Source organism: Phasianus colchicus, chromosome 17 (assembly GCF_987193195.1).
Source record: "Phasianus colchicus chromosome 17, bPhaCol1.hap1.1, whole genome shotgun sequence".
Classification (NCBI taxonomy): Eukaryota; Metazoa; Chordata; class Aves; order Galliformes; family Phasianidae; genus Phasianus; species Phasianus colchicus.
Window position 1 is genome coordinate 8,514,730 of NC_143452.1, and position 27,433 is coordinate 8,542,162.

Below are 27,433 nucleotides of genomic sequence, written 5' to 3' on the forward strand. Positions count from 1 at the left end.
TTAATGCATAGAAATGAGGTTAAATGATCTTATCAGGTACGCAGTCAAGCTCAGGAATGCCACCATTACTCAGTGTTGTGACATCTTTGCCACCCCATCATAAGCAAGAGACACTTTTAAGTTGTTCTGCATCAGATGTTGTTCTTTATGAACAAGTGATTTCTCCATGGAGGGAGATTTATGAATGGGAAAGCTGGAGGAATGTTTTTGCCATGGAGATATGATGGATTTTTTGTCAGTATACAATTTATTTCCATCTGTTCTGTATCTGATTAACTCCTGCAGAGTGTGTGATTAAGTTCACTTCTCAAGATCATTAGCTGCTCTGCATTCCTGTTATAGTTCATCAGTGCAGGACCTCACACAGGCTTGAAAATCTTACATGTTGATTATTTTTCATGTTCTGTTCCACACTGACTGGTCATTCTCTTGTTGTTTCCCTGGATTCAAAGAGAGAATGCATGTCACTTTACCACTGCTCTGGAGCAAGCACAAGATGCTAAGAATAACAGATTTTAGGTGGATTGAGATACAGCGTAGACTGAAAACAGTGCATGCTATCACTGTTAGCCATGGTAACACGCATTTTATTCTGATCAAAATATCTACCCATACAAAACCTAATATTTCTTAATAGGAGCAAGCAGCCACAGCTCACACACAGGTCTTTTGTATCACGCTTGGAGCTGCCTTGGAGTATTTTTACTTCTGTGGATAGAATAAGGCCAGTGAATGGATATATCAGTAACTGACACTGATATGTCCTTGCCACATGATTAATTCAGTCTCATTGACATGAATGGGTGCAGAGCAGTAATGTCATGGGGACAAGACTCAGTCTGATTGCTTGGGAGCATCAGTCAGATCCATCTGACAGTCTGTATTCAGGCTTGTGTGCTCTTTTTCTTCACCTAAGCAGCAGTACCTGCAGCCTCCTATTTCCAGACCTTATCCAAAACAAGAAGAAAGCTGACTAGAAGAAAGAGACTCCTGCAGAGATCTAAAAAAGAGAAGTTTGGCCAGTTTGAGCTCCTGCAGCTGATGCCAGCCGAGCTCAGCAAAACCCACTGAGTTATTTAATGAAAAGTGGATTGAGCAGGATGCGTCTGTATTTGAGATTTTCCTCTGTTGTCTTTTCCTCTGAAGGACACATTTGAAGGCTTCCATACCTGCGATCCAAAAAAGTGAACAGCAGAGCAGTGTGAGATGAGATTAGAGCAAACCACACAATCACACTATCACCTTGGGTAGGAGATACTGAGTCCATACTCCCTGTAGCTGAATAGAAGTACAGAGCATAATGTGTGACAGTAACCAGAAGTTTCTGTGGCCATGTCTTATCTTTGGACATCTGCTATGGTGATGATAGGATATAACATCCCACTCCCCAGATCCACATCAGATTTTTATATGCTCCTTCTGGTCATGAGACAAGGGGGGTTCATTTTGCACGGCTGATGAAGCACCTGCAGGTGATGATGGTGTCAGGGCTGTTTCACACTGCAGCACCAGAAATACAACATGACAGGCAAGCTTGTGTGAGTTAAAAGACAAATGTGCAAAGATCAAGCTCCTGCTTAAGTGCCCTGTTAGAGCTTCAGACCTACACAGCATTCAGCACCTAGCCCTGCTCCTGTTTAACTACTATTTGAGGTTCCGTGGCAGGATGAACTATCTGGGATAAGGACCAGCAGTCCTGTGCTGCACTGCATGTCCCTCAGTGTTAGGTACCTGCTCCAGCAGCTCTGGTTCCTTCCTTTGTTCTCTCAATTTCATACACTTTTAGGCTTCATCTTTAGTCCGCAGATTTAATTTAGATATTTATTGAATTAATGATCCAAAAGAAGAGAGACTGGAAATACTTCGTACTAAAATCTAATGCTAAATAATATGGTCTGAACCAAGGCATGCTGAAATTACTGAAATGCCTCCAAATTTTTCAGTAGAGCTGAACTCCCTTTCTAGGCTGTTTTCCAGCTTTCACATTCCTTCTTGTCCCAGGTAGAGGCTGTGAGAACAGTTGTTGCTCTCTGTCACCACTTACAGACACAGCCTCGCTTGCCCCATTGTATCCAAGGATGGCACAGAGCTGCTCACTGCTAAACACTTGGCATGGATGTTTGGAAAACTGTGCAAAGATAGGATTTAACTAGACAGGAACTTACTTATAATGGGAAAAAAAAATGGGATTATTTAATCAGACATGTCCTCTGAACATCAAACACAAGTGGCAAAGCCAAATGCTTCTTTTGGCATGCCAGCATCATGCACACCTCCCAATCCTGCTTTGTATTCCACAGGTTGCTGCACCCACAAATGGAGCAGTGCAATTGTTAGTGCTGAAGTTATTCTCTGAGTGGTTAAAAAATGCTAATTCCAGTCAACAAGTGAGAAAACTAGTGACTTTTCAACTATATGCAGTCACATAGGATTGTTTGGCAGCCAAATGATGAAGGATTTGCTTTTCTGATTGACGTATGCTAACAACACAGCCTCCACAGCCAGGAGGAGGAGAATTTACTTTTCATTTCCATTAGAAATGAGGTGAACCAGAATGTAGTAGATTGTTAAATCCCAGCGAGTTTAATTGATGTGCTCAAAAGCATGACACCCTGCATCCTCAGCCTCTCCATCGTCACTGCCAGGAAACCAGAAAGGCAAATCTGAGATGCTTGCCAGCTCCTTTGGGGCCTCGCAGCCATTTTCCTTGTGTGTCCTCAGGGTTCGAGAGGTCTCTGGGACAGCTGAAGATCTCTGCACTGAGAAATCCAGGCAGTAAAGGAGCATCTCATCTCTCTGCCATTAAAAAACTCCTTCCAAAGGGGCCTTGGGGTCCGCGTTCCTCCAGCAGTCACCCTGCAGCACAACATTCACAAAACGTCTGATTCACATCCCTCTTTTCAGCCCTCTGGGGAGCTGCTAGGTCAATTTCTGTGCCCACCTTCCCCATCACTGCAGTGAGTGAGCCATGCCTGCTTCCTACAGTAACCCAGGGAAACCACAGCGGCCGTGATGCGAGGGTTGGCTGGACAGAAGCAAACCATGTCAGCTCCACAGAGCCAGGGGAGCTGTGTTCCATACAAAAGATTTAGAAAGGGACCAGAAACCCCCAGAAAGAGACAAACCCCAGCACTGTGTTATTCTTCTCTTTCACTTGATTGTGCTGGTCCCTTGCCCCGTATCTCTCCCATGCTCTTGGTTGGAAGGAACAAGAAAGCTCACAGCCTGCTGCATTCCTCAGGGTCCTGCTCAGTTAACAACGCAAAGTCCGGTTTTAGTTGAGCTGACTGGATAACTGACTGGACTGATAACTCCATTTTTATCCTCTGAAAGTGTGATTTAATTTCCATAAATTTCCATTTGTCTTCTCATGAACCCTTGGAGCTCATCCTCAGAACTGTTCTGTCCTCGGAGTCCTTCAAAATGCTGCATGGTTGTAATGCTTCTGGGGGTCCTGGAGAAACACATCTGACTGATCCTGAGCAGAGCTGCTCAATGCTGCTGGGAGGAAAATCCATGGCTTTGTGCCATGTGAGATGAAGGCTTTGTATGATGACTTGGTTCTGAGGAGTAATACCATCCCAGAAATGCTTTCAGCCTGGTGCTCGAGTGGCTTTTAGGGCCGTTCTGGCCACAGGAGAGTCAGCAACATGGAAGTGGCTCTGTGTTTCATTCATTCCTGCCAGTGGCAAACATTGTAGTATTGCATTATCTTTAACAAATATGTATATATGTAAGTTTTAATGGGGAGGATAAACAGCCTGAACAAGCAGCTGAGATGAGGCCATAGCACTCTGCTTTTGCATCGAACAACCTGAATACAGCAGTTTGGATGTGGTATTGCACAAGCTGTCATTTCTGTGGTAAACCAGCATACAGCCTAAGACTTTCAGATCAAAAATGAAGCTGAATACTGTCTAAATGCTCCTTCCCAGGGCTATAAAGGTACACAAGAAGCCAAAGGAATGAACAGTCATAGGTGTTCACTGCTAGCTATAGTTCCACTGATAATGAAGAGTGTCAGCACTAATGAAAATCTCATTAAACACCCATAGAAGTCATTCTGTTCCTGAACACTGTTCAGTATATGTAGTCCTGGGATTCCAGACCAGCTCCTGCCAATGCAGAAAGGAAACTTCTGCTGGCTCCGAAGTGGGAGGCAAACCAGCAGCACTGCCATGCCCTGTGCACAGCCCAGTGAGAGCCAGGAGCAGCACCAAGCACAAGGGCTGTGCTGGGAGAGATCTGCTTCTCTGGCTCTTTTTGTCTTCGAGTGTTTGTGTTTGAAAATGATTTTTTTCCACAAATTAAAACTCTCCATCCCTTTGAATTTTGTTAAGCACAGGAAGGCTTCGGTGCAAATCAGAACCAGATAGAAATCTTTTAATGGAGCCTTTCATAGAATGTATGCAATTTTTACGCTTCTGCCGTAGCAATTCATAATGCTATTCTTGACAGTTTCTCAAGCTCTTTAAAATCTTCACAGTACCGTTAGGGAATGAATCAAAAGTTTAAAGAAAGTTCAGAACAGACTTCTTGGTTTCTGTGTGATTCTATTAGGCAAGACTAATTTTTAGCTTGGGCAAAGCTATTGAGTGAAATTCAATAAACTCTGAATCTTTGGTGGCAGAGTGAAGCGCTTCCTTTTGCTCATTTGCAAATGCTGCTCAGTGGTGGCAAAGGATATTCAGCAGCTAAAGCAGCACAAATAGCCATGTGGGACTGCAGGACTGCAGGGCCGGGTAAGCTCAGCACAGCTGCATTGTGAAGGTTAAATAAAGCAGGTTCTTTACAAGCACAGATTGCTCTCACTGTGAAAAACTTATTTTGTGCTGGCTGAGAACGTGCTGCCTACCACTTAAGGATCTATCTTAACATCTTGAAGCAACTCCAAAAGATAGCTCTTCTTTGTATGCAGGATGCTGTGAGATGTGCTATCTTTTAGAAGACAAGGGGAGCTTGGAAAAGTATATATTTAACAACAGAGACCATTAGTAGCTTGCAGTGGGGGACTATATCTAGGAATTTCCTCCGGAAATTGTCCACGGTGTAGCTCCATTATTATTACAAGAATAAACTGAGAGTCAATGCTCTCACAACATGGACTGCTGGAGATGAAACCCAGCTGGTACTTTTGCTAAATTCATCGAGCTCTGGAGCACAAACTTCTACAGAGACTTGATCTAAAAAAGAAAACTTTGGCAAGAACAGCACTGCCTGTCTTCACCAAAAGAGGAATTACATCTTGCTTAAATTTATGAACATGGAGACTTAAGTGCTTCTGATTGTCAGTGCACCTGTTACCCTTACACTTACATTCTTAGTTCTTTGTTTTATGCATCCCACGTTACATTACAGGGGTTTGGGGATTTTTTCTTCATTTTTCCATTTACAGTTGTATTTCTGAATTTTTCTGGAGCGAAGAGAACATATGTCTGAACTAGATACTGGTGGTAGAACAGAAACCTGGACAGAGTGGTGATCTCACTGCGGTGGAGAAAGGATTTCTCCACCCAAGCAGATGAAGCACTCATCGGTCGATGAGGTTTCCTGCAGAGGAACATGGATTTGGCTCAGAGTGTGGGGTCACTTCTGTATTTTAAGGCACTGATCTGCAAGAGATGTGTCTCTTTGGGTGAAAAAAGTTAGCATGCCTTACAACCCTACCACAGGGTGAGGGTCCCCATTGCTTTTTGTCTTTTATCCTTTTGTTGATGTGGCTGTTCTATTGCTTTTAATAAAATTGCTTCCTCAGTGGTTTGTAGCATGCAGTCCAATTCTTGTTAATATTTTGAAATTTTAAAACTTCAAGGCTTGAAGGGACTTTTGCTCTTTCACCCACTGATGTCAGTGATGTGATCAGCCTCCTCCCAAGGCACCCAGCAGCGAGGATGAGCCTCAGGAACACTCAGCTGCATTGCTAAACTGAGCTCCAGCGAGTTTCAAGGCAGAGAGGGAGGCCCTCATGAAGGCTTTCTGCTTTTAGTTGACACGAACAGTGACTTCCACTTGATTCAATCACTGCTTAATTTGATCCTCCATTTAATTTTATCAAAACTGTAGTAATCAAATAATTTGTACTAAAACCATTATAACTTCCACTTGTTTATTCCGATCAATTTTAATCTTTTAAGGCTCAAGGTTTATTGGACAATTTGATTACTGGCTAACAAAAAGCTGTCATTAAATCTACAAGGGAAGGCCAGAGCTGAAATATCCCGAGTACAGCTCATAATAAAGAAAAAATATAATAACATACTGTTATTTAGGAGTCGTGCTCCGCACAATGAAAGCTACAAAGCATCCTGCCACTGGCAAGATAAAAAGATAATGATATCTTTTGGTCATGACAGTTCTGGAAATGAGCTGCCCTGAGAAGGGAAAGACACTGTAATTGGGTGTGAGTGAATTTGCCATTTTTGAGTGTTGACACCACTAAATGAACACATGACGATGGTGTCTGAGCTTTCTCTCTGTGCAATAAGCCTTCAAAACCAAAGGCAAAGTGCCAGAGAAGGGAAAATATTTCCACTGCAGGCTGCTACTCTTGCTGTGAGAAACGAATCACAATCTCCTGCCTTGCTGACCATTTCCCTGCCTTGACCGTGCCTTGTTTCTCCTCCACAGGTCAACACGTTCATCTCCTTTGTGTTTCCCATGGTCGTCATTTCTGTGCTCAACACCATCATTGCCAACCAGCTCATGATCATGTTCAAGCAAGCTGCCCAGGAAAACCAGGTCTGCACCATCGGTGGGCAGCAGACGATGCTCAGCATGTCCATGGAGCCCGGCCGTGTGCAAGCCCTGAAACATGGTGTCAGGGTCCTGCGTAAGTAGCAGCGTTTTGGCACTGAACTAGCTAGAAGTGCCTATGTAGATGTGATTTGAAGGGCGAGGTTGAAATTGGTGAATGCTTTCATTCAAAACATCTGAAATGAAAAGTAACATTTTAAAAAATCCAGATTACCTCTGAGAAATGCTTTGAAATTTGCCATTATTGGCCAGTTCTCAACTCAAAGCCTCACATTTTGGAAAGTGAGTTTATTTCTTCTCCTGGTCTCTTTCCTTCTTCTTCTTCTTTCTGAGAAAATAGGAGTTTCTTAGGGAATTTTATCTTTAATTTTCTTTTTCTCCCAGAGACACTTTGTCTTAATCTTCCCTTAAAGGATAAAAAAAATTCATTATAGAGGAAGGAAACTAAAGTGGGATTTAAGCATTATTTAATTCATTGTTCTCAATGGAGGAGAAGTTGAGACATGAAAATTCCAAATTTAAGGAAAGAAATTATGCTCTCTTAGACAGAAAGGACATGCTAATATAAAGCTCTTCTACTTCTTTTCCTATCCCTGGCCACCTCCAACCTGAACACCTCTCTTCCAGCTGGTGCTGGCTTTGGGCTCTGTGTGGTGTGGGAACTGATGTTGTTTTAGAACCAAAGGTGTTTTGTGGGGTTGGGTTTGAGCAGATCATCCTGAGTGGGCGCCTTGCACAGGTCACTTGTGGGCACACTGCTCACAGCCATGTAGGCATGCAGATCCCCTCCAGCTCCGGGAAGCAAGGTGTTGGTCTCCTCTGCCTTCTCTGCAGGCAAAAGTAGGGGCTGCTCTGGTGATCTCTGCCAGAGGGATGTGGAAAACTGGTTTCCCCCTGATGGCACACACATAGAAATGTGTTTCTTGCAGACGGTCACAGCTTTGATTCAGATTCCAATTTTCCTTTTTTTGACGGAAAAAAATGGAGTAGCTGAGATTTTAGGAAAAAAAAATCTTAAGTCAGGCTGCTTTTCCTCTTCAAAACGCCGACTTCCAATTTCAATTACAGAGCAGTGTTAAAACGTCGCTATTTCTGTTGATGAGAAAGCAAAACATTTTCCGCACAATCCAAGCCTGAAGCAAGTCAGTGAGGCAGTGATGGGTGACCGCTGTATCATCTGCAGAGAGAGCATTCCTTGTTGCTGTGCTGCACACAGCCTGGGTCAGGCCAATCTTCCCTGGTGCTCTGCTTATTACAGCAGCAGCAGACGTATTATCTTTCCCCCAAACCTCCCAAACCAACATATGGAGCTCTATATAAACACACTACTCTGAAGATTGTATCAAACAGGGCTGAATACGAAGCCCTACTGACTGCTGGCTCTGCTGGGAGAGGCCTCTGTGTCTCCCAAAGTCAGGTGCTAAGCTTTGGGGGAAGGTGAGTCTCATTTATATGCTTTTCTGGGGGCCCAAGTCCCATTGTCACCTCAGCAGGGATCCCAAGGGACTCATCTGCATCCCTTGAGTTGCATTTTGTCTGCTCCTTGCCAGATTTTGCATGGTGTTTTGCAAACTTTGCCTGAGCTATTCATGATATCGCAGCAAAAACACTGCATTGCATCCCAAGCCAAATTAGAGTATTAGAGTGCAATAGATTTTTTTTTTTTTTAAAAGCTTCTCAGAGGATTTTTATTAGATTTTACAGGCCTCAAAGCAGCTGCAAACATATTTTGGATGAATTCCTAAGCCCTGTTATTGAAAATGCCTCTATCCATATTTCACATGTAATAAAGGGGTCACCTTTGTACACATAATTACTGCAGTGTCTCAGACAACATTTATAGCTGTGAGCACAAATGGCAGTTTATAAACTGATGGGTGAGAATTAACATCAGAGAAATGAGGTGGAATTGTGAACTCCCTGAATGAAGACAGAAAGAGATTCAATATTTTATTCTTCTTCTGAACAGCCACAATTAGAGTGGTAACAAATAATCCTTTTCTTTTGCCTTTGCTTGCCAATATGTAAAGCTAAAGAATAGACCTGCTCTCACACACAGGCTCTCTGAGGAAGAGCTTTTGAATGAGTTCAAAAGCAAAACTGGCTCAGCATTTTAATGATTCCATCAGCAGCAACTTAGGCCTTAAATATCTGGCTTTATTCCCTTTCCTTTTTTTTTTTTTTTTCTTTTTTTTTTTTCCTCAGAGCTTTGGTTCAGACAAAGGTGAAATAAAAGATCCAATACCCAGGAATCGAGTGGTGCTGTGAAATTCCTTATCTAAGCAATCTGAAGAAAAAACAAAGAATCTGGTAGCTTAAACTGACAGATGATAAAGCAAAAGCAGTTCAAAAATAGCACCCTAAAAAAATCTATTAAAATATGCCAGTTCTGGTTTTGCACTGTGAGGGCCCTCATGCACACGAGATGGTGAGAACTGGTAGCTGAAAGCTGCTTTTTATGGCAAGGCTCTTGGTGGCTGCAGTGCTTTGGCCAAGGCCACCTTTTCTATAGGGAAGGAAATCCTGGCCCTAGAGAACATACCAAAAATCTCACTCCCTACAGTGGAAAAGCATCCCTCACCATGAGGTTAACCCCTGGTACTGATGGCAGCCCTTCTTTCTACAACAGTGCATAGATTTGTGCTGGGCTCCATGGCAGCCAAAATCATCTACCCAGACTGAAGAGTTTATGGAAGACAGTGGGAAAAGAAAAAACGGCCCTTGTCCACACTAATAAAAGTGCTGGCACAAAATTAGACTTTATGAGGATCAAAGTATTTTCCATTTCCAAAAGTAAACTTTGTCCTGATGTACTGAAAGCTTGGTTATGTTTTAAGGGTGAAATGTTTCAGAATACATACAACCAGTGCTTAGAAAACAAGTTTTTTCAGTTCATGGTGTGCAGAGTTTGATGAGATCAGAGTAGCAAACACTTTCCTTCCTTCTTCCACATCTACTGAGTTTGTACTTATTCACATTAAAATAGGAGCTAAAATTGTCAGGCCAGCAGCTTCATTCAAATGTCCACGGTATTACTTTCCTTCTCTTTGCTGGCTTGTATGTGTTTTCTTGGCTCTTTTTGACTCTGGTCCTGTACAAAACAATTAGGGAGATCAGGATCGAGGAACTTGTCAGCCCTGCTTCCCGTTAGCCAGTTCATTAATTCATTAAGCATGTGATTTCTGACTGTAATTCCCTCTCTGCTGTCAGCTTTCTGTAGGTGTGAGGATCCACATCCCGAGAGCTCCAGGAACTGATGGCTTTCCAGCTCCTTTGTGAGGCCTCCCTTATTCCTTGGTTGCAGTGTAGCAGTGCTGTTCAGCCAAATCCCTCAGGCTTTACGTGGTGCTGCACAGAAGGGTGAATCTGCTGGTTATGTATCCTGACACGCCAACCATTTGATAAGGAAAAAAGCTACCTAAACAAATCTGAACTATACACAAGTTCTCAAACACACATGCAGATATACACCCTTCATTATAAGCAGTTTTCAGCAGATGAAATCTCACACGTGCTGCCCAGACTATTGCATACCACATCTAATATAAGTCTTTCTAGGGGCAAATCTGAGCTTGCCTCAGTCTGAAGCGCTTTTTGGCCAACATTTCTTCTTGAAAAGGGACAGTTCTGTGGCACAGACTACTTGCCTCCATCAAAGCACTAGCCTGCAGTCCATCCAGCAACTGCAGAAAGAAATGCCTATTCTTGGAGCAGCCCTCACTGCCTCCACAACTGCCATGTCCAGCAAATGGGAAGGAGTTACTGAAGGGCACAGCCAGGTAATGACAACAACACCAATGCAAATTGATGGACATCGAGTGCAGGCATTATGCATCCCTGGGTGGACGTTGGCTAAGCTCATTAAAGCATGAACTCTCCCAGGTAGCATTTTTCTCTGTTACAGAAGCTGCTTAACTGAAGCAATTATAAAGCATTTAGAGAGGTTTAAAGAATTAAAAGAATCTCCTTCAGCCTCCCACAGTTGGCTGGTTGCCTCAGTATGATAGTTTTTAGGAAATGAAGTCACACCATATTTTTTAACTGAAAGTTTGAGAATGTTAAAATGGTGATTCTGGAGCCTCTACAGTTCTTCAAGCAATGCCAGGCAAATGTCAAGTATTAACAAAGCATCCGTGCATCCTACGTGTTTCATTACTTTGTGTGTGAATAATTCCCCTCCAGAAGGATGTGCTGAAGAGTTTGTCCATTTCTCTTTTCAGTGAGATTGAGCTACCAATTTGAGGAGAATAATGCTATGAGATGTAGTATAACTATCCCACAAACAAGAGTAACAAATAGCAAGTGCTTTGCAGCCACAAAGGTCTACAGAAGAACCGCAGTCTCAAAGTCTGTACTATAAGGAAATCAGATTTATCCATGAATCACTTTGCTTGCAAGAAAGGAACTAAGTTCATGACAGTTTGTAACCCTAGCAAAAATCTGAGCTGCTGCAAGTGGAGTTCAGCAAGCCTCCCATGACTTTAAGTGTGGATAGAAGTTGTGGTTAAGAGGTGAACTGTCACACTGAAATTCAGGAGGATAAACGAGCCACATAATAGCTGTATATGTTTCTTGGAGGGGTTTGTACGTGTAGGTTTACTTTGCAGCCTGCCAAGTGACATAAAGGGAGTTGTACAGAGCACTCTGTAAACAGCCTCTGAGGAGCAGAAATGCAGCGCAGCTGTGCCTGTTGGGAGAGGAAGATGTGTGTGTGCCAGTTCTGTGGCTGCTGGGCATGGCTGCAGGGATTTGGGCTCCTAGGGCTATGGGAATTCAGGCTCCAGCTGCTGCATCTCTGAATACAACCCTAGGGCTGGCCAAGCTGGGCAAGTGGATTTTCCAGGTATTAGGTCCTGCCTTGTATGAGTGTTTAAAAAGCTAACTGATGCATTTTTTAGACATGAAATCTGGCCAGGCCTCTGTGACTTCAGAAGCATGCAGCAAATACAGTGCCAGGATCCCCCAGCAAGCAGAAACAGCTCAGGGAGGAATAAAGGACATGTAAGACTCAAAACAAGAGGAGAATGAAGAAGGGGGCTGCAAAGGATGTCATCTTGGGTTATGGTTGGTCATAGTGAGTGCAAAGTGTATTGAATGGGGTGAGGAGAAGACTAGAGCCCTCATCTATCCTTCCAAGGGGAAAATTTCCTTTTTTTTCTTCCTTCTCCTACTAACACCCTGACATCCTTGGGGGGAACGACACGAATGAAGCTTAGATTGAATCTAGCAACATCTACGACTAATTATCTTAGAAAAGGACTTGGGAAGAGTCCCTGGTTTGCAGTGTGTTGGCAGGGATGTGCTGCTTTCTGAGCCCCATTCTTTGGTTGGCTTTTAACCTTCATATTCTGCCTTGCTCCTTTTGGATGAAACCAGGTCTCACTGGTGCCAGCGGAGTTTTAATCACATTGCCCTGTGTGAGCAGAGCCAGGAATTCACATTCATTTTCAAACCCGTCAGCTGAATCCTCTGAAAATCAAGTCTGGGGAATATAGTCAGAGTACAATACTTTGGGTTGTTTTTTTTGTGCTGAAAAGGTTTTTCTATTTACTCTGCTGTCTGCAAATAATACAGGAAAATAAAAGCAGATCTCTGGCTTCAGAGAATGTAAACGAAGGAGTCAAAACTAATGATTACACTGTTCTGTAAGAGAGAACAGGAGGATTGCACCCAGCAAAATCTATGTGTCTTCAGCACTTTCTGAAGGAGCTGTGGGCTCCCTGGGCTCCTTCAGTTCCCAGTTTCTCCTTGTTTCACTCTCCTGGGCACTACTGGTGCATACTGGTGGTCTCCGCTCTCTGCTGGTAGTTATCGACTTTTATGGAAATGCTTTGTTCTACAGCCTTGTGACCGAAATACCAGCACAAGCAGTTTTACTTTTACTAGGCTCCTACTCACACTGTAAGTGCCACAACCCCTAGTTTGGGGCCTGCTGGTGTAAATATTGCCGACAACCTGTCAGGTATTGCATCATTCTGCATAAACAGCGCCTCGAGGTTTAGCCAGGCACTGCCAGCTGCATCTGCACTTGACCCAACTTTCTCCATCTCTCATATCGAACCACACGGTAACACTTGTTCCCCGTTGTGATAGATTCTCTTGTAATGACATCAGCTAAATAAGCATATAAAACCCCCAGGGCTTTGAATACGCAGGGACTGCTTCTCTAGAAGTCAACATCAATGCAAATTAATGAGCTCCATTACCCTGCTTTATACTTTATTCAATACCGGCCGGAGCGTGCATTCCTTGAGCAGCATTGGAGATGAACAGCTGTTGATATGCTGAAACTCAGAAAAGGATGAGAGGTTTTGTTCTGCTCAGTCTGCCCAGACCCAGACAGCTCCTGTCTTTGCTCCAAACTTATGACATGCTGTCTGTTTTTCAGCTCCCTTTGAAACACAAAGAAAAAGAAATAAATTGGCCAAAATTGACTGAACAAAGCTATTGAGGAAGGCTGGATTTGAGCTTCTCTGAGCAGCATTTCTCTTCTGTCTGTCCAGCAGGCACTGCCAGGGCCCACGTACAGGTAATGTACTACACACACATTGCCAGATTTTTGAGACATTGGCCCTGGAAAATGGCCACCTCCCAGACACAACCACAGGATATACTCATGATGAATAAAATACTCAGTGCAATCTAATAAAATTCAGCTTCCCAGCTTGCTTCCACATCCAGTTTAGTCTGAAAATCAAGACTGGCACAGTCTAAATCTTCTCTTGCACAATGAAGAAGCCGTCACTCAAGATTTTTGTTTCCCTCTGTGGACTTGCTGTACGATACACGGGCTCACTCCTCCTGCCCTTCATCCTTGGGATGCTGTTCCAACAGGCAGGGATCGAGCCACAAGACAAAATAGAAAATCACAAGATGCAGTAATTCAGGTTTGCACTTTTAAATTACGAGTTTGATTTAGAGGATAAACGAAGACCCACTTGCCTTGTTTTGAATCCTTTCCCAGGTGGTGCTCAGCTCCACCAGGCTGTCCTGCCCCATCTTACAACACCAAAGAAATCCAATCCATGTGAAGTGTCAGATGATGGAGAATAAGCTTTAGGAGCCTATAAGAGTAATAAATAATCATTTTGGCAGCAACATTGCCCTTGATACAGCAGGGTTAAGAGTGACAAACGCAGGTCAGGACCTCCTCACCTGTGCTGCACAGAGCCTCACAGCACGCTGCCCAGCCAGGATTTCAAAATCAGCCCCTAAAGTGCCTGCATTGCACTTAGCCATGTGTTTAATACAGTTCTAATTGCAGAATGATTGCTTGGGATATTACAGAATTACCACAGATTATTTAATTGACTGTCTGTTTGCTGAGGTCAAGTGGTTATTTCTCTCAGCGTGTGTTTTTGTTGATAAAGACCCCTGTGCTATCTGGCATTGCAGTCCCAGAGACGCAGAAGCAGAGCTCCTTTACAAGTAGGAAAACACTTTCAATTAACATGTTGGTAGATTTAATGGGCAGATGTGCAGGACCATTAAAGTTGGCATGAGAAAGAATCCAGGCTCTGAAGTGCCTGAAGAGCTGCAGGCGGAGGCAACACCTGGGACCTGTCAGTGCATGTAGGTTTCTACAAACTATCTGGATGAGATGCAGGTCAAATTCATCCACTTGGTGGTGTCTTTTAAACTGCTGAAGAGCTGCAGACCCTATAGTGACAAATTACATCTGCGATCACAATGACCATATAGCAGCCAAAAAATACTCAATGAAATAACGAATTCAGTTAGATGAGAGAATGAAACCAGCCCCTCTTGCCTGCTTTCCAAAACATATTCTTTCAGATGTTTAAAATTTTACTGAATAAATGACTTTTGCAGGGTTCCTGCTTTCATACATCGCACAGGCTGATTGTAAATAACTTAGCCATCTCCATTGTTAGTGATGTGTAAAATGAATGAGAACCCATGCAGTAGAAATAAAGTGTGAGTACGGATCTGGACACCAGGAATTATTGAATTTCTTGCCCCGCTGAAAGGGTCCATTTACCAGAGCCTTCACTTTGCCTCTGTGCTGCATAACAGTGATGGGGAGGTGCAGCTGCCATGGGCTGTGTTTTTCGAGAGATGCTCATCATCTGCATCTCTCCTCCCACTCTGTGGGATGAGAGCTGATGAGTTTGGGACATGGCTGCCTAAATATTTTCAATCAGAAAGCAGAAGGAAAAGCAGCCTCCAAATTCACATTGCACTGGTGGTACAGAGCTCAGCGAGAGCTACTTTCTAGTCCTCACATCCTCACAGGTCACATAAAGGACAAGAGTGATGAGGTCCTTACTGTCTGTAGAGCAAACTTGGAATAAAAAAAAAAAAATAACATGATTATTTTATTTAGTCTTGATTTTCTTCTTGGCTTTTATTATGTTATGTTTTAACTGAGATTTCTTTATTTCCTGCTGGGATTCTGCCAGAACGTTGTCATTTCATACAGAGGTTGAAATACATATTGCAAAAGGAAACAAATCTTTCTCTTGATTGCCTGATATATCTGCTTTTTAATTTCGATTGATGATTGCTCAGCACCAGCAGAGCTTTTATGCTTCAGAGTTGTAACGTTCTGTTTTTCACTGTTTGACATTCCTTGGCTAGAATCTTGAAAGGAAAAAAATATGCATCATCTCCTCTTTTTAACTTACAATTTTTATTACAATAACGTTCAGACCCAAGCATCTTGTAATCACTGTCTCAGGTACTGCAGAAATGTAGAATAAAAAGACAAGCTGGAAAGCAGCTCCTGAGGCCATTAATGATCCCCAGCACTGTGGAGACTGTGGCCAGTGGCTCCACGTAGCAAACTAATGAGATTACTGTGTCTACCTGGATGAAAAACACACACTATCTGCCTCTGTGGGTATTGTAGACAAAACTCCCAGTGCCATAAAGGCACAAAATGCAAGGACAGGTGCAAATACAGCCTGATTCCATTTGGCCTCCATCTGATCCAGGCATAAGCAGTCCCTTATGACTGTTATATCTTCTTTTATGCATAATTTCTCTGTCCCAGCTTATAGCTATTTTTTCTATTATTTCTGTTATGCTTGCTTTATAGGTATTTTCAGGCTGTTTGTCCCTCAGGGTTATTAATATCTTCCACAGCAGCAAGATGTGAACAAAGTGGGGCTTTAAGAAAGAAGTTTACAGTGATAAACACCCACACAAGACAGGTCCTTTTTCATCCTCGAGGAAGAACTTCTCACAAAAAAAGTAATGGGCTTCTTTCATGCCTTGCAGGTGCGGTGGTGATTGCCTTCGTGGTCTGTTGGCTCCCTTATCACATACGGCGCCTCATGTTCTGCTACGTCCCCTCCAACCACTGGACAGAGTGAGTCGTGGTCTGCGGAGCTGGGTTGGGGTGTGGGGCCAGGCTGGAGCTCAGCTATGGGCACCAGTAGGCTGGGGATAGGGGTGGAGACTGGAGAGAAAAAGAGGGCAAAGCCTCCACCTCCTAATCGTTGTGTTGTTTTTCCTTCCGGATTTCTTGCCACGATTATCAGCCAAATTAAGAGTCGTTGCTTTACATCTAAGTCCCCCAGATGTGGCTGAAGGAAGCATTAGTTTGAACCAGAATGCATCAGCAGCCCTTCTTTCTGTGGCTATGACCACAGAACAATCCCCAGTGACAACGGCAGTGGATATTCACCTCTGACAGCCCTTGATGAAACGACATTTGGCAGAAGGGTTTATGCATCCAAAGGGGATAACTGTCTCTACGGTGGAGATATTGATCTCCAGCCCTAAGATGAAGCAGCTCCTGTCAACACACAATTTAGTTGCGCAGCGCCACATTTCCTTAGTGACAGGAGAGATTTCACAGATGGGAAAATAACTGGGATGCTCAGAATCTGGGATAGGACATTCACTGGGTTTTACAGGGAGTGCAACAAAATTAAACACCAGCAGTTTTCAATGATCAGAAAATGTTCAGGCTCACAGACGGTGTAGGGATGCATATCTACATGCAGTTGCACACCTACACTGACTACACCTCTGGTGTTCATAGATGGGCAATGGCACACAAACAGCTACCTGCAGCTTCTCTGCTGTGTCAGGCCCAGTTCCTTAGCAAGGCAGATACAGAGCTTATTATTCATTTTAAATATGCATAGTGCTAACACTGCCTAGGGATCTAAACCCAGGTAACCCGAGAGAGAGAGATAACATAAGAGGTTCTCACTGTAAGATATCTCTCTCCTCCCACAGCATTATGCCCCTGCTCTCTCTGGGTCTGGCTCTGCTTATGAAATGAACAGGAAAAGAAAAAAAATCTATGATACCAAAAGGCAGAGCAACAATGAGACATTAAAATTTCATAAACTCCAAGTATATATAATAGTAATTTATCAGACAGTAGTTTGCTGAATGGAAATATACACGCATCCATAGTAAAAGCCAAAATCTTTAATCATGAAAACAGAGCTCTAGGCACACACTGGGGCAAACTGTTGTTTCTTATTTGCTTTCCTATATGTAAAGCACTTAAAGCAGCAATCAATTATGTAGTGGCTGGTTTTGCTTTGAGTCAAAGAGGCAGAGAATTCTGCTAGCAGTTAGCATGAATTTATGCATTCTGGTTGCATTCACTTTTTTTCTTCTTCTTTTAAAAAGCTGTAAGTTTAGGAAAACGAATTTATAGGCTTATTATGAATGGTGAACGATCTGTATGGAAGCTAATCAAGAGCTTGCAGCAGCTCAACAAAATTGTCTATAAATGCAAGTGTCTGCTCCTGAAGAAATCTTTGCTAAGTTAATTTTTCACAACTACATTGAGAAACTCGGCTTGTAAGAGCTGGATGGGCCACACCATACTTGGCACTGCTGAGGGGGCCGTGGGGAGCTGGTGATGTACTCCAGCACTCGTCTATTTATCTTTCGTTAGACAGTGCTCAGACTAACAAAAAGGTCTGCGGTTTCCACTGAGATAAATGAAGCTGGGGAACATCTTCCTGAAAATGAGATCTGTGTTGTTTATAAACCCTTTACCAGCACAGAGATGATGATCTCAGTTTTCCCGAGGAAAGATATTTCAGAAAGAAAAAAATAAATAAAACTAAACATTTTAGATGAAAACATCATCTTGTGATGGCAAGGATATTTTCCAAAAGCATACTATTACCAGCTTGCCCCCAGAGTTGAGAATGCCACCCCAGAGTACAGGCATATCCCAACCCAGGGACCCATTCAATGAGTTGATGCAGCTCTCGCTGCCCAGGGGAGGAGATATCTGCATCTGTTACAAGATCTTGGCTCTTCTGCAGGCTCTGTATACCAGAACTGCAGCCAGAAAAGACAGACCAATGTATATGCATTATACAGAAGCAAATTTCCATCTGGTTTCTTGATTTCAAGAAGGCCTATTTTCAAAGAAAAAATGAAAACGAGGCAAATATCCCACCCAGTCCCAGGGCATAAATGAGTTTCTAACTGGCAGAGACTGGGGCAAGACCTTTGTAAAGGTATTTGACCTACACTTGCCAAGTCTCAGCTGAAACCAAAGGGTGCTGCACCGACTCCCACTGGCAATATCATGTCCCTAACAGAGAAAAATTAGCAACAAGAAAAGCTCATGTTTTCTTCACACTTGTGACTGAATTATTCCAGTTCTCCACACTCTTCTTAGAATTCTTTCATCTGTTCTTCCAGTTTCCTTTTCAACTTCTACCACTACTTCTACATGTTGACAAATGTCCTCTTCTACGTCAGTTCAGCAATCAACCCCATCCTATACAACCTGGTATCAGCAAATTTCCGACAGATCTTCCTTTCCACGCTCACACTCGTGTGCCTGCCATGGAGGAAGAAGAAAAAACGACTTGTGTTCACCAGGAAATCCAACAGCATTTCCAGCAACCACACTTTTTCCAGCCAGGTCACAAGGGAAACTACCTACTGAAGCCAAAGGAGGAAGAGAAATGCATTTCATGGAGTCTAAACTTGAGGGAGGCCTCTGTGACTTTCATGCATGGTCTCCGAATTCATGTAACACAAAGCATGTTTAGCAAAGTCATTTTTGTTGGAGAAATAGGCTTCATTCTGCCAGTAACTTTGAGGTTATTTTAAAGCATTGGCCTTGCCTCCTGTGAGTGATGTCTACACGATTTGTAAGTTCAGTCTGGTGTAAATCCAGGTACAGTGTTAACTGGGAAGCCAATATATGTTAAATTTAGGCTACTTCATACTGTATTTCATCCTTCTCTCAATGCAGAGATGCCATGTTCACATCCAAAGGTTTGAGATCATGCCTCTTAATGGCACTGAGCAGAGTCTAAGGAGGAAAAAGCGGTTTCAGAATGAAAGGGTTGGTTTTGGCAAATGGACATGCTCATCTATGGATGGATACACAATGAGCAAGGAGTGAAAACTCAGGGAGTCAGATGGGTGTTTTAGAATTACATCTAAATTCTTACAAATATGACCTGGGTGCTCAAAAGAGCCATTCTGGCTCCTTGAATTTAAATACCAACAGATGATGCCTTACTTAGAATAGGGTGAGGATAGCCTGGGGGAACTGGAGTCAGCTTTCACTTTAGGGCATGCAGAGTGCCTGGCGCAGGGAGCCCCACTCTCTGGTATTGGTATTTCAACACCTATAAGTAACAGAGTCTCTGGCAAAGTCAGGAATGTAGAAACTGTGCCCAGCTGGAGTGTTGAAAATGAACAGAAATGGAAAATCTTACTTATGCCACACAGACAAACTCTTGTTTCTTTTGCCAGGGAAAACAGCTAGCTGGCCTGCATTAAAGAGGTGAAAAAACAGCAGGCTGCTGAGGGATCCAGCCTGCTGATGTAAGAGCAACTAGCCCAATTCTGTAGGACTCTAAGATTTTTCCCATTATTTTCACAAGCTGACATCTCATAGGCTACTGGCTGTAGGCAGAGGGGCCTCTTTATCTACTTTTCATTTCTTTTTGCTACCAAAACTGTTGGTACACTGATCTCTTCACACAAGATCTAAGCTGGGGAGACTTAGCTCTAACACAACTGTTTTTTAACAAAGCAGAGGAACAGGGCTGAGACCTGTTTACAGCAAATCAGACAGTTTGGCTCAGTCAGGGTTGTGCTGAATCCTGACTATGAGCAGGTTCTGAGCAAAAATCAGGATCAAAATAAGAGGACATACAGTATATCTTCTCTTCCTCCTATTCTTCCCCTTGATTATGGCTTTGAATTTGAAATTTCTCAGCTGGCCAGGATAGGTAGCATGATGCTTTTTCCTATATTGTTCTACCACTAACAGCCAACTATGAGATGTAACAAATTGCCCAAGAGCCTTTGGCACCAAAAATCAAGGGCCTCTGGGACAAGCTAAAGGGCTTTCCCTGCTGTCACAGCACCAGATGGTGACCTGGGTGAACCTAGGAACCAACCCATCATCTTGTTCAACTTGTGCTGTGGTTTTGCTGTTAGTGACCTTATGTCCCCCTTCACACAGAGGCAGGAAGTAAATCAAAGCTGTCCCTGCTCACATTTCTCCTTGCCAGAGGCATTCCTCAACACCCAATTGTGCTCACACAAAGGTGAGCCAAACACATCCTATCAGGGAAACCATGCATTTTCTTAAAGGTCTGGCCTTTACAAAGTGATGCAGTCACAAACCATTAGCAGGAATTCAAACATACTCTAAAATAGAGGTAAGCCATCTGGGGGCAAGAGGCTGGCTGGAGAGCGTTGGTAATAAGGTTAGGTTTTAGTCTTATCTGCAGTTGTTGTGAGAAGGGTTATTCTCTGTTGGCGACAGACATTGCTGTTTGTTTCTGCTGCTTAGAATGGCTGTGGGAAAGGAAAGGTGGATCACTCCCGTTCGAAAGCACAGAAATGAAGAGATTCTCCATAAAGAGAGTTCTAGGGGGAGCTCTGCTGAAAGGAGGCTCTTTGCAAATCCCTGAACACTTGCAGAGGGCGCTTGCTTCTTTATGACAAACTGGAAGCGATGCTTGGCTCCATTCAGCTTCCCAGCTTTGCCTATCCCCCATCACTCTGCAACTACTGATCACTCATGGAACACAGGACTAGTCTCAATGTTGGATGTGTGCTTCTGGCCCCATGCACAGCTGTGTGGCCCTGCAGATCTCCACAGTGTCCTCTGCAATGCAGATCAGTTCCTGATGCATTCAGTACCAGCAGCATCTCACGAGTTAGGTCCTGCTGGGCTCAGGACATGGAGAAAACACCTCTGGGGCATTTGTTGTTAGTTTCTCCTGAGGCATTTACTGGCAGTGGTACAGAGCTTGCTGCACGGTACATTGTCTGCTGCCAGCCATGACCTCTAACCACACCTAGCAGGGAAGGAGATTATTTTAATGCCTACTACAGAACTACTCCAAAGGAAAGGGCTCAAAACAGGAATCGGTCGGGCTTTAGTTCCTTCTGATTCTGCCAAACTACAGGCTCTGTCCTGTCATGCCTTCTCTTAATTTCTCGCCCTGGTTGTACAAAACAGAGGGCAGAGTTTACAATTGACAAAGCACTTTTGTTGCTCATGCGTAGTTGACTCTTCTTTGACAAGGAAAAACAGTAAAGGGACACACAGGAAAAGAAAAAGGACTGAGGAGATTGGCTTCTCTTTGCAAGGAAATTTTAGAGGAACCAGCAAATTGTTATCATTGGGCAGATTGGAAGAGAAGCTGTAGAGGATCAATATATCCTGTACCATGGGCTATGTGAAACACATAGGAATAGCAGAACCACGTATAGACCTGTATGTTCTTGGTTTTTTCACTTTTGCTACTTTCATCTAATGTCCGTCCATTACAGCTCAAACTTTTACGATGTTTGTAGACAACTGTAGCTGAGAGGGGGACACAGCACTTGTGGCACCTTGACAGCTTCCAGCTGACTGAGGAAGGTGAGCTGCGAACAAAATAAATAACTCATGGACATCACCCATAATAGACCCTACAAACCCAATTATCTTCACTGCTCTCACTCCTCCTGCACTAGCAAAGTCCAGGTACGATGAGCAGAGGAAGAGGAGTCTTAATGTCACATACTTAGTGCCAGCCTTGCAGGCAAGACAACCTTTAAATAGTTCTGGAGTGGACCCAAACTTTTTAACAGTACTTCTAAATACAGTCAACGGCTGTGAGGTGGTTTCTGAAACCTCCCATGGAAGCTGTAACTGCATGTTGCTTTGACTTTCATTAGTATTTAACATCCTGTGTGTCTCAGTTGCTTTCCAGTATTCACCTTTAAAATGTTTAATGTTATTAATATGCTCATTAAACACCAACCTGCTGAAATGTGCTTGGTTATCTTAGGAAAACACTGTACAAAAATATTCTCACATAAGATGTTTGGCTTTGATTTTTATCACTGAGATACACTGGCAGCCTACGGAACTTTTGATCACAGCTCTGTGAAGGTGGTGGCTTTATTTTTGATTTGACATGAAAATGAGAACAAGCTGGAGTGAAAATGAACTTATCATAAAGTTCTTCTGCAGTGTTTGTTGGAATGCTCAAGTTCTGAAGAGCAGCCTGCAATGGGAGACTTATCCAAGCAGTTTTCTGGCTTCTAAAGCCCTGCTCCTCCAGGTTAATGTGGGAGCAGGCCAGAGTCTATGGCCTTAACTTGGGATTGCAGCTCAAAGCTACCTCTTCCATTGGGCAAATCTAATTACCTGAGCTGAGAAGTGGAAGTTACAGCTGATTTCATCCTTTCCCCCCCTTCACCTGGTTTTGCTATGCTCAAAACAGTTTTGGTTTCCCTGAGCTCAAAGAGGTGAGGATAAGTCACTATAAGACCCCATGGTTTTCTAAAGAAAAGCATGGTACTCTTGTGAAGAAAAAGGTACCAAATGCCCAGCGTATACCCAGGACATGGTTCTCTTTCTTTCCATGCCTTTCAACAATGGTTGAACTGCTAACCCAACAGGGTTTAGCTTTAAACCTAGTGGAGTATAATTGGCTTTTGCCATTAAACAAAATGCATCCTCACATCTTTGTATTCCTGTCTTGTCTGAATTCTCTTTAAGGGCAGAGCGGTGAGCATCCATGCAGCATGCTGTTAATCTATGCAAATGTCCTGTAAGTGTTTCAAACTGGTTGTTTTGACTGAAAAAAAAAATCCGTTGAACCCACAGGTGTGGAGTGCTGCCAGATGGATTCAGAGCGACTCCCATCTGAGGACAGTTTATCAAGTGACCTCTTCAAATATACTTTTGAGGTTTCGTTTATCTTCACAGTCTTCATGTCAGGGCCGTCTATTTGGCAGTGTGTGAAATTAGATTTCCAAAGTCATTATGCTGTTCAGAAATTTCCCCCAGACAGGACTTTCTCACCGCAGGCCCCATCCACAGAGGTGTTTGAACGCTCTGCTGAGCTTGTCTTTTTGCAAAGCGCGTGAGATCGCGCTTCAGTGACTGCGCCGTAAAGAAGGAAACTAAATGGAAAAATGGGTGAGGAGGGTTAGCAGGACACGTGCTAGAAATACAACAATCACAGGACCTTTGCATTTACAGCATCAAATATCCAGTGAAATAAAAGTCTGCTGTTGCTGCGGACAGCTTGTCTTGTGGAATTGAGCCGAGCATCTGTGCAGCTACCATTTGTGCATGCCCTCAGCGGGGGCTGAGAGCTGGAGTTTTCCTGTGCAATGCGTTGAGTGTTAGTCTGATATCCTCCTGGTTGTGTTGTTTGGTAGCTGTTTAAACAAAGCTTTATCTGCTGGAGCTCTGTCTGATTCTTTAAATTACAGATGAACGACTTCTGTTTTCGGTTCGTACTCATTGAGCAGGGAAACAGAAGTTGCTAAAATTCATGGTGCTGTGTCCTGGCTTTGTGATCAAGAGTCCTTCCCCAGCTGTGCCACCTGATAGTCCTGCACATACTGTATTTATGGCAAACATTTCTTAAAGTGCACCTTTTTTTTTTTTCTTTTTTTTTTTCTGAACTACAAAATGTTGATGTGCTTTATTTTCTGTGGCCTGTTGTGCAATGGGAAAAAAAATGAATGTTCAAAGTGTGTCAGCGTCTCCTTTGTAAGATTTTCTGTGACAAAGGGAAGGGAAAGGGTGTCAAATCCTTTTGTACAGCAATGGGAAACACTCTTTCAATGTAACATGCTATTATTGATACTGTGTTTACTATCAAACTGTAATGAAATGGTTACTTCCTGATATTAGCCTTTGTACTGTATGGTATTTTATTTTATTTTATTTTGTCATTCATTGAACCTAAGAAATAAATATCCAAATTTAAGGCTTGGGTTGATTTTCCTTGATCTGGTGGTGGCCGTGCCTGGGTCACACACACTGCTCACCAGAACAAGCTGTTGGCTGCTCTTCAGCCCTGTGAAATCTCCTTAGATCAGGTAAAAGCAAAAAGAGAGAGTGCGTGCCGGTTCACAGCCCAGCCTGCTGTGGTGTTAGGAGCAGCAGCACAGAACATCCAGCTCCCTCTGGTTGAACCTCAGGGCTTTGAGAGTGTGATAAGCCTGAGGGATGGGAGTGGAGATGTTCCAGCCTTCAAGACAGCTGCTGTGCTGAGATCCAGCTGGTACTGCGAGAGTCCTGCTGTTTTCTGAACTCCTTTGTTTCTCTTTCCTGCTTGTTTTCCCCTATTGTAGGGCAAGCACTAAAAACATTATATCTCGGCTGTTATTTTTACAGCAGCTCTGCCTGGAAAACTGAACAGTTCGGGGCTTTATGGCATGAGAAGGTACATGTACACAGCAAAGGAGACAGCCTGTGCCCCAGAGAATGTGTTGCTGAAAGACAATGCAGGTTCCTGGGCCTTAACTCTGAAATCTCCCCTCCTACTCCTTGTCTCCTCCTCTTTCTTTTGCATGACCCACTTCATCCTGGCACTGATTTTTCCAACACAGATGTAATTTTGTAGGAACAGGATACTCAGGTATTGCCATTGTACTAAAGCATCTTTACACTTCATGAGCAAAAACGAGGCACCTCCATTCTCCTTGCAGCTCCCCATTGAAACTGTTGTAACGTAGCTCAGCTGAGCAACAGGACAACCCACAACATCTTCATGCTTTTTGGCCATTCCACATGATTGTTCTGATTTCTAGCAGCACAAAAGGTTGCTTGGAAAACAACATCAAAATAACATTTAAGTATTCAGAGTCATTCATGGATACAAAATTCATCTTTTAAAACCTCTCTGAGATGTGCTGGCTCTCCAAAAGCGTTTTGGTTCTGCTTCCAGTTGAGAAGAGCAGGATTTCTGTTGTCCCTACATCATCAATTACTGAAGAACCCAATAATTTATTTGATGGATCCTTTTATTTGGTCTTCAGCCCTGCCTTGTTAAAAGGTGTATTTTCAGTCAGCTGCCACAGAGATGGAGTTAAACTGTTCAGCAGTGAAAATCCACAATATGCAGCAATGTCCTTTTTTCTGCATGAGATTTTCATGCAGAGCAAGATGCTCCCAGCAGAGTCTCAGAATACCCAGACCTGGTTCAAACTGAGGTGAAAAATGTTGCCCTCTACTCATGAATTCCCTCATTCAGAACCGATTCCTTGAAAAAGCAAAATTCTCAGAAACCAGTGAGCTGTGCTCTACGATGAAACCTTCCCTCCCAGTCTTGTGCAATCAGGCATCACAGCATGCCCCACCAATGCAAAGGAAAGCAAAGCATTGTGGATAGTCAGTGAGTTTCTTCCTATTTTAGAAAGGGAAAAGGGCTGTGTTTCAAGCAAGGAGGAATGCTTTCAGTTTGGCCCGTGTTTCTCATTTCACTTACAAAGGTAATTTCCATAGTTCACAGGAGATGCTTTTTGAAACAAATATTGCAGTTGAGTAAATGGCTTCATAAAACTTAATAAACATCCATCCAGAAGTTAATTTATTTAAGATGTCTTTAAATCCTCCTCTGCCTTATTGAATTCATTTGAACTGTAGATCAGGTTGGAGTATATTCATGAGGGTATTTAAGCAGTAAGGCAGAGCATTCTGGTTATTGTTGTAAGTCCCATGTGGGCTGTGAAGTATGAAGCAAAGTGTGAAGAGACTATGGGCACTCACATGCAAAATCCTTTATGCAGTGTGTGAGCACAGATACAGCCCTGAGTGCTGATGGTGGCTGCACACAGCAAAATGCTGGGGTTCACTGCAGGACCAGCCTGCAGGGTGAGGGCTCAGCGGTCACTGCTGGGCAGCCCAGTGCTGGGCTCAGTCAGCTCCATGCCACGGAGAAAAACTGGTGTCAGCAAGCTTAGGATGAGAGATCTGAGCCCTCTGGGGACTGCAGCTGGTAAAGAGAGGAGAGAGTCCAAAAAACTTATGTTTGTCTCAGAGATGGCCAAAATACCATTGCAGGTGTGAATACCATACGCATACAAGGCACATTCTTGTCCAAGCATACACTCACCAATTTTCAGCCTTTCCAGTGCTTACTTGAAAGCTCAACTGGTTTGTGTTACCAGTGACATGATATTTCATTACACTTGGCTGCTTCTTTACAAAATCCTGAAGAAACGGGAAGCAATATCTTCCACACTTTTAACACAAAAATGTAAAACCATCTTGTAAAGCAGGAACAGTCCACTTTTTTCCCCTTTCACACTGCTGCGGTTCTGCTGTACACAGCTGACATGGGTAGTGTAAAATCTCAGCTCCACTGTAAACTGAAGTACAAAAAGGAATGATTACAAACACATGGCCCAGATGATCTGTTTCAAGATCTCTAAAGGTACAGAAAGAATAATGAACTCCTCACTTGTGAGTAACATCAATATCTCAGATGTGCTGTTTCATCCTCCTTCATCCCAATATGCTGTTGAAAGGATGGACACTATACTTTGCCATTGCATCAACTTCAGTCACATTAAAGGCTGAAACAGTTGGACCAGAATTTCTTTGTTCCTTTCTTCTGCTTGTTCTTTCTTCTGTCTTTGGAAGCTATTTGTTAGGAAGGGTATGTCCAGCATGTATACAACGCAGCTTTCAGCCTCAGGCACTCAAACACATCATAATTAATCAGGTGTGAGCCCTCTGCAACTCATCTCTGTTACTTAACTACGTAAATTCCAGTGAAAGCATTCACATACCATTTTCTTCCTATAAATGTCTCAGGATTGAGTAGGTATTTGCACCACATCAATCAGGCCCATGGTTTGTCTCCCTGCCAAAGAGTCCTTGCCAAAAGGGAAGAGTCCCAGAGTCAGAGCTACAAGGGAGGTTTGTAAAGCTATTTTTTTTTTCAAGGACTGTGTAAAGGGTAAGATGCTACACAGTCAAGCTGGTGTGAACATCATAGGTACTCTTAATAACCAGAATACGGACTGTACAGTGTAAGACTAGCTTCTGAAAATCATTTTTGCTGAGCAATAGACTGCTGGGCTCATCTGACAGCAAACTCCATGGATTTTGCTATCCTGTGCCTGCATGGAGTCCGCAGTCACTTGTGGACTTGCCAACACCCCAACATTTCAGGAACATAACTGAGATGTAGTGGCAGTCATTACCAAGGTTTAACAGTGGTAGCACAGTGCTAACAACCTAGCAAACTCCATCTCTTTGCTGCTGCAAGGTTGCTCATATTTTATAGATATGGATTTCAGGAACAGAGAACAAAATAGATTCACTCAGGGTCTCTAACAAGATCTTTCCACAGGCCAGCAATTCAAACCCCAATGTTTCTATCCCAGTCAGCTCTGATTCATCTTTTCCTTCATTCAGCATAAACATTGCCTGAGAGCTATATATAACCTCCAT

General features: G+C 43.2%; 1 protein-coding gene across 1 annotated transcript in view; it reads left to right on the forward strand.

Annotated features, from left to right (window-relative positions):
• Positions 1–23,943, forward strand: part of NTSR1 (neurotensin receptor 1) — a 49,489-nt gene extending 25,546 nt beyond the window's left edge. Inside the window, exons 2-4 of the mRNA XM_031590014.2 lie at positions 6,628–6,829; positions 15,994–16,084; positions 18,403–23,943. Coding sequence (XP_031445874.2) covers positions 6,628–6,829; positions 15,994–16,084; positions 18,403–18,652 — 543 coding nt within the window. The 3' untranslated portion in view covers positions 18,653–23,943. The remainder of the gene's footprint in view (positions 1–6,627; positions 6,830–15,993; positions 16,085–18,402) is intronic.
• Positions 23,944–27,433: the final 3,490 nt, after the last annotated feature.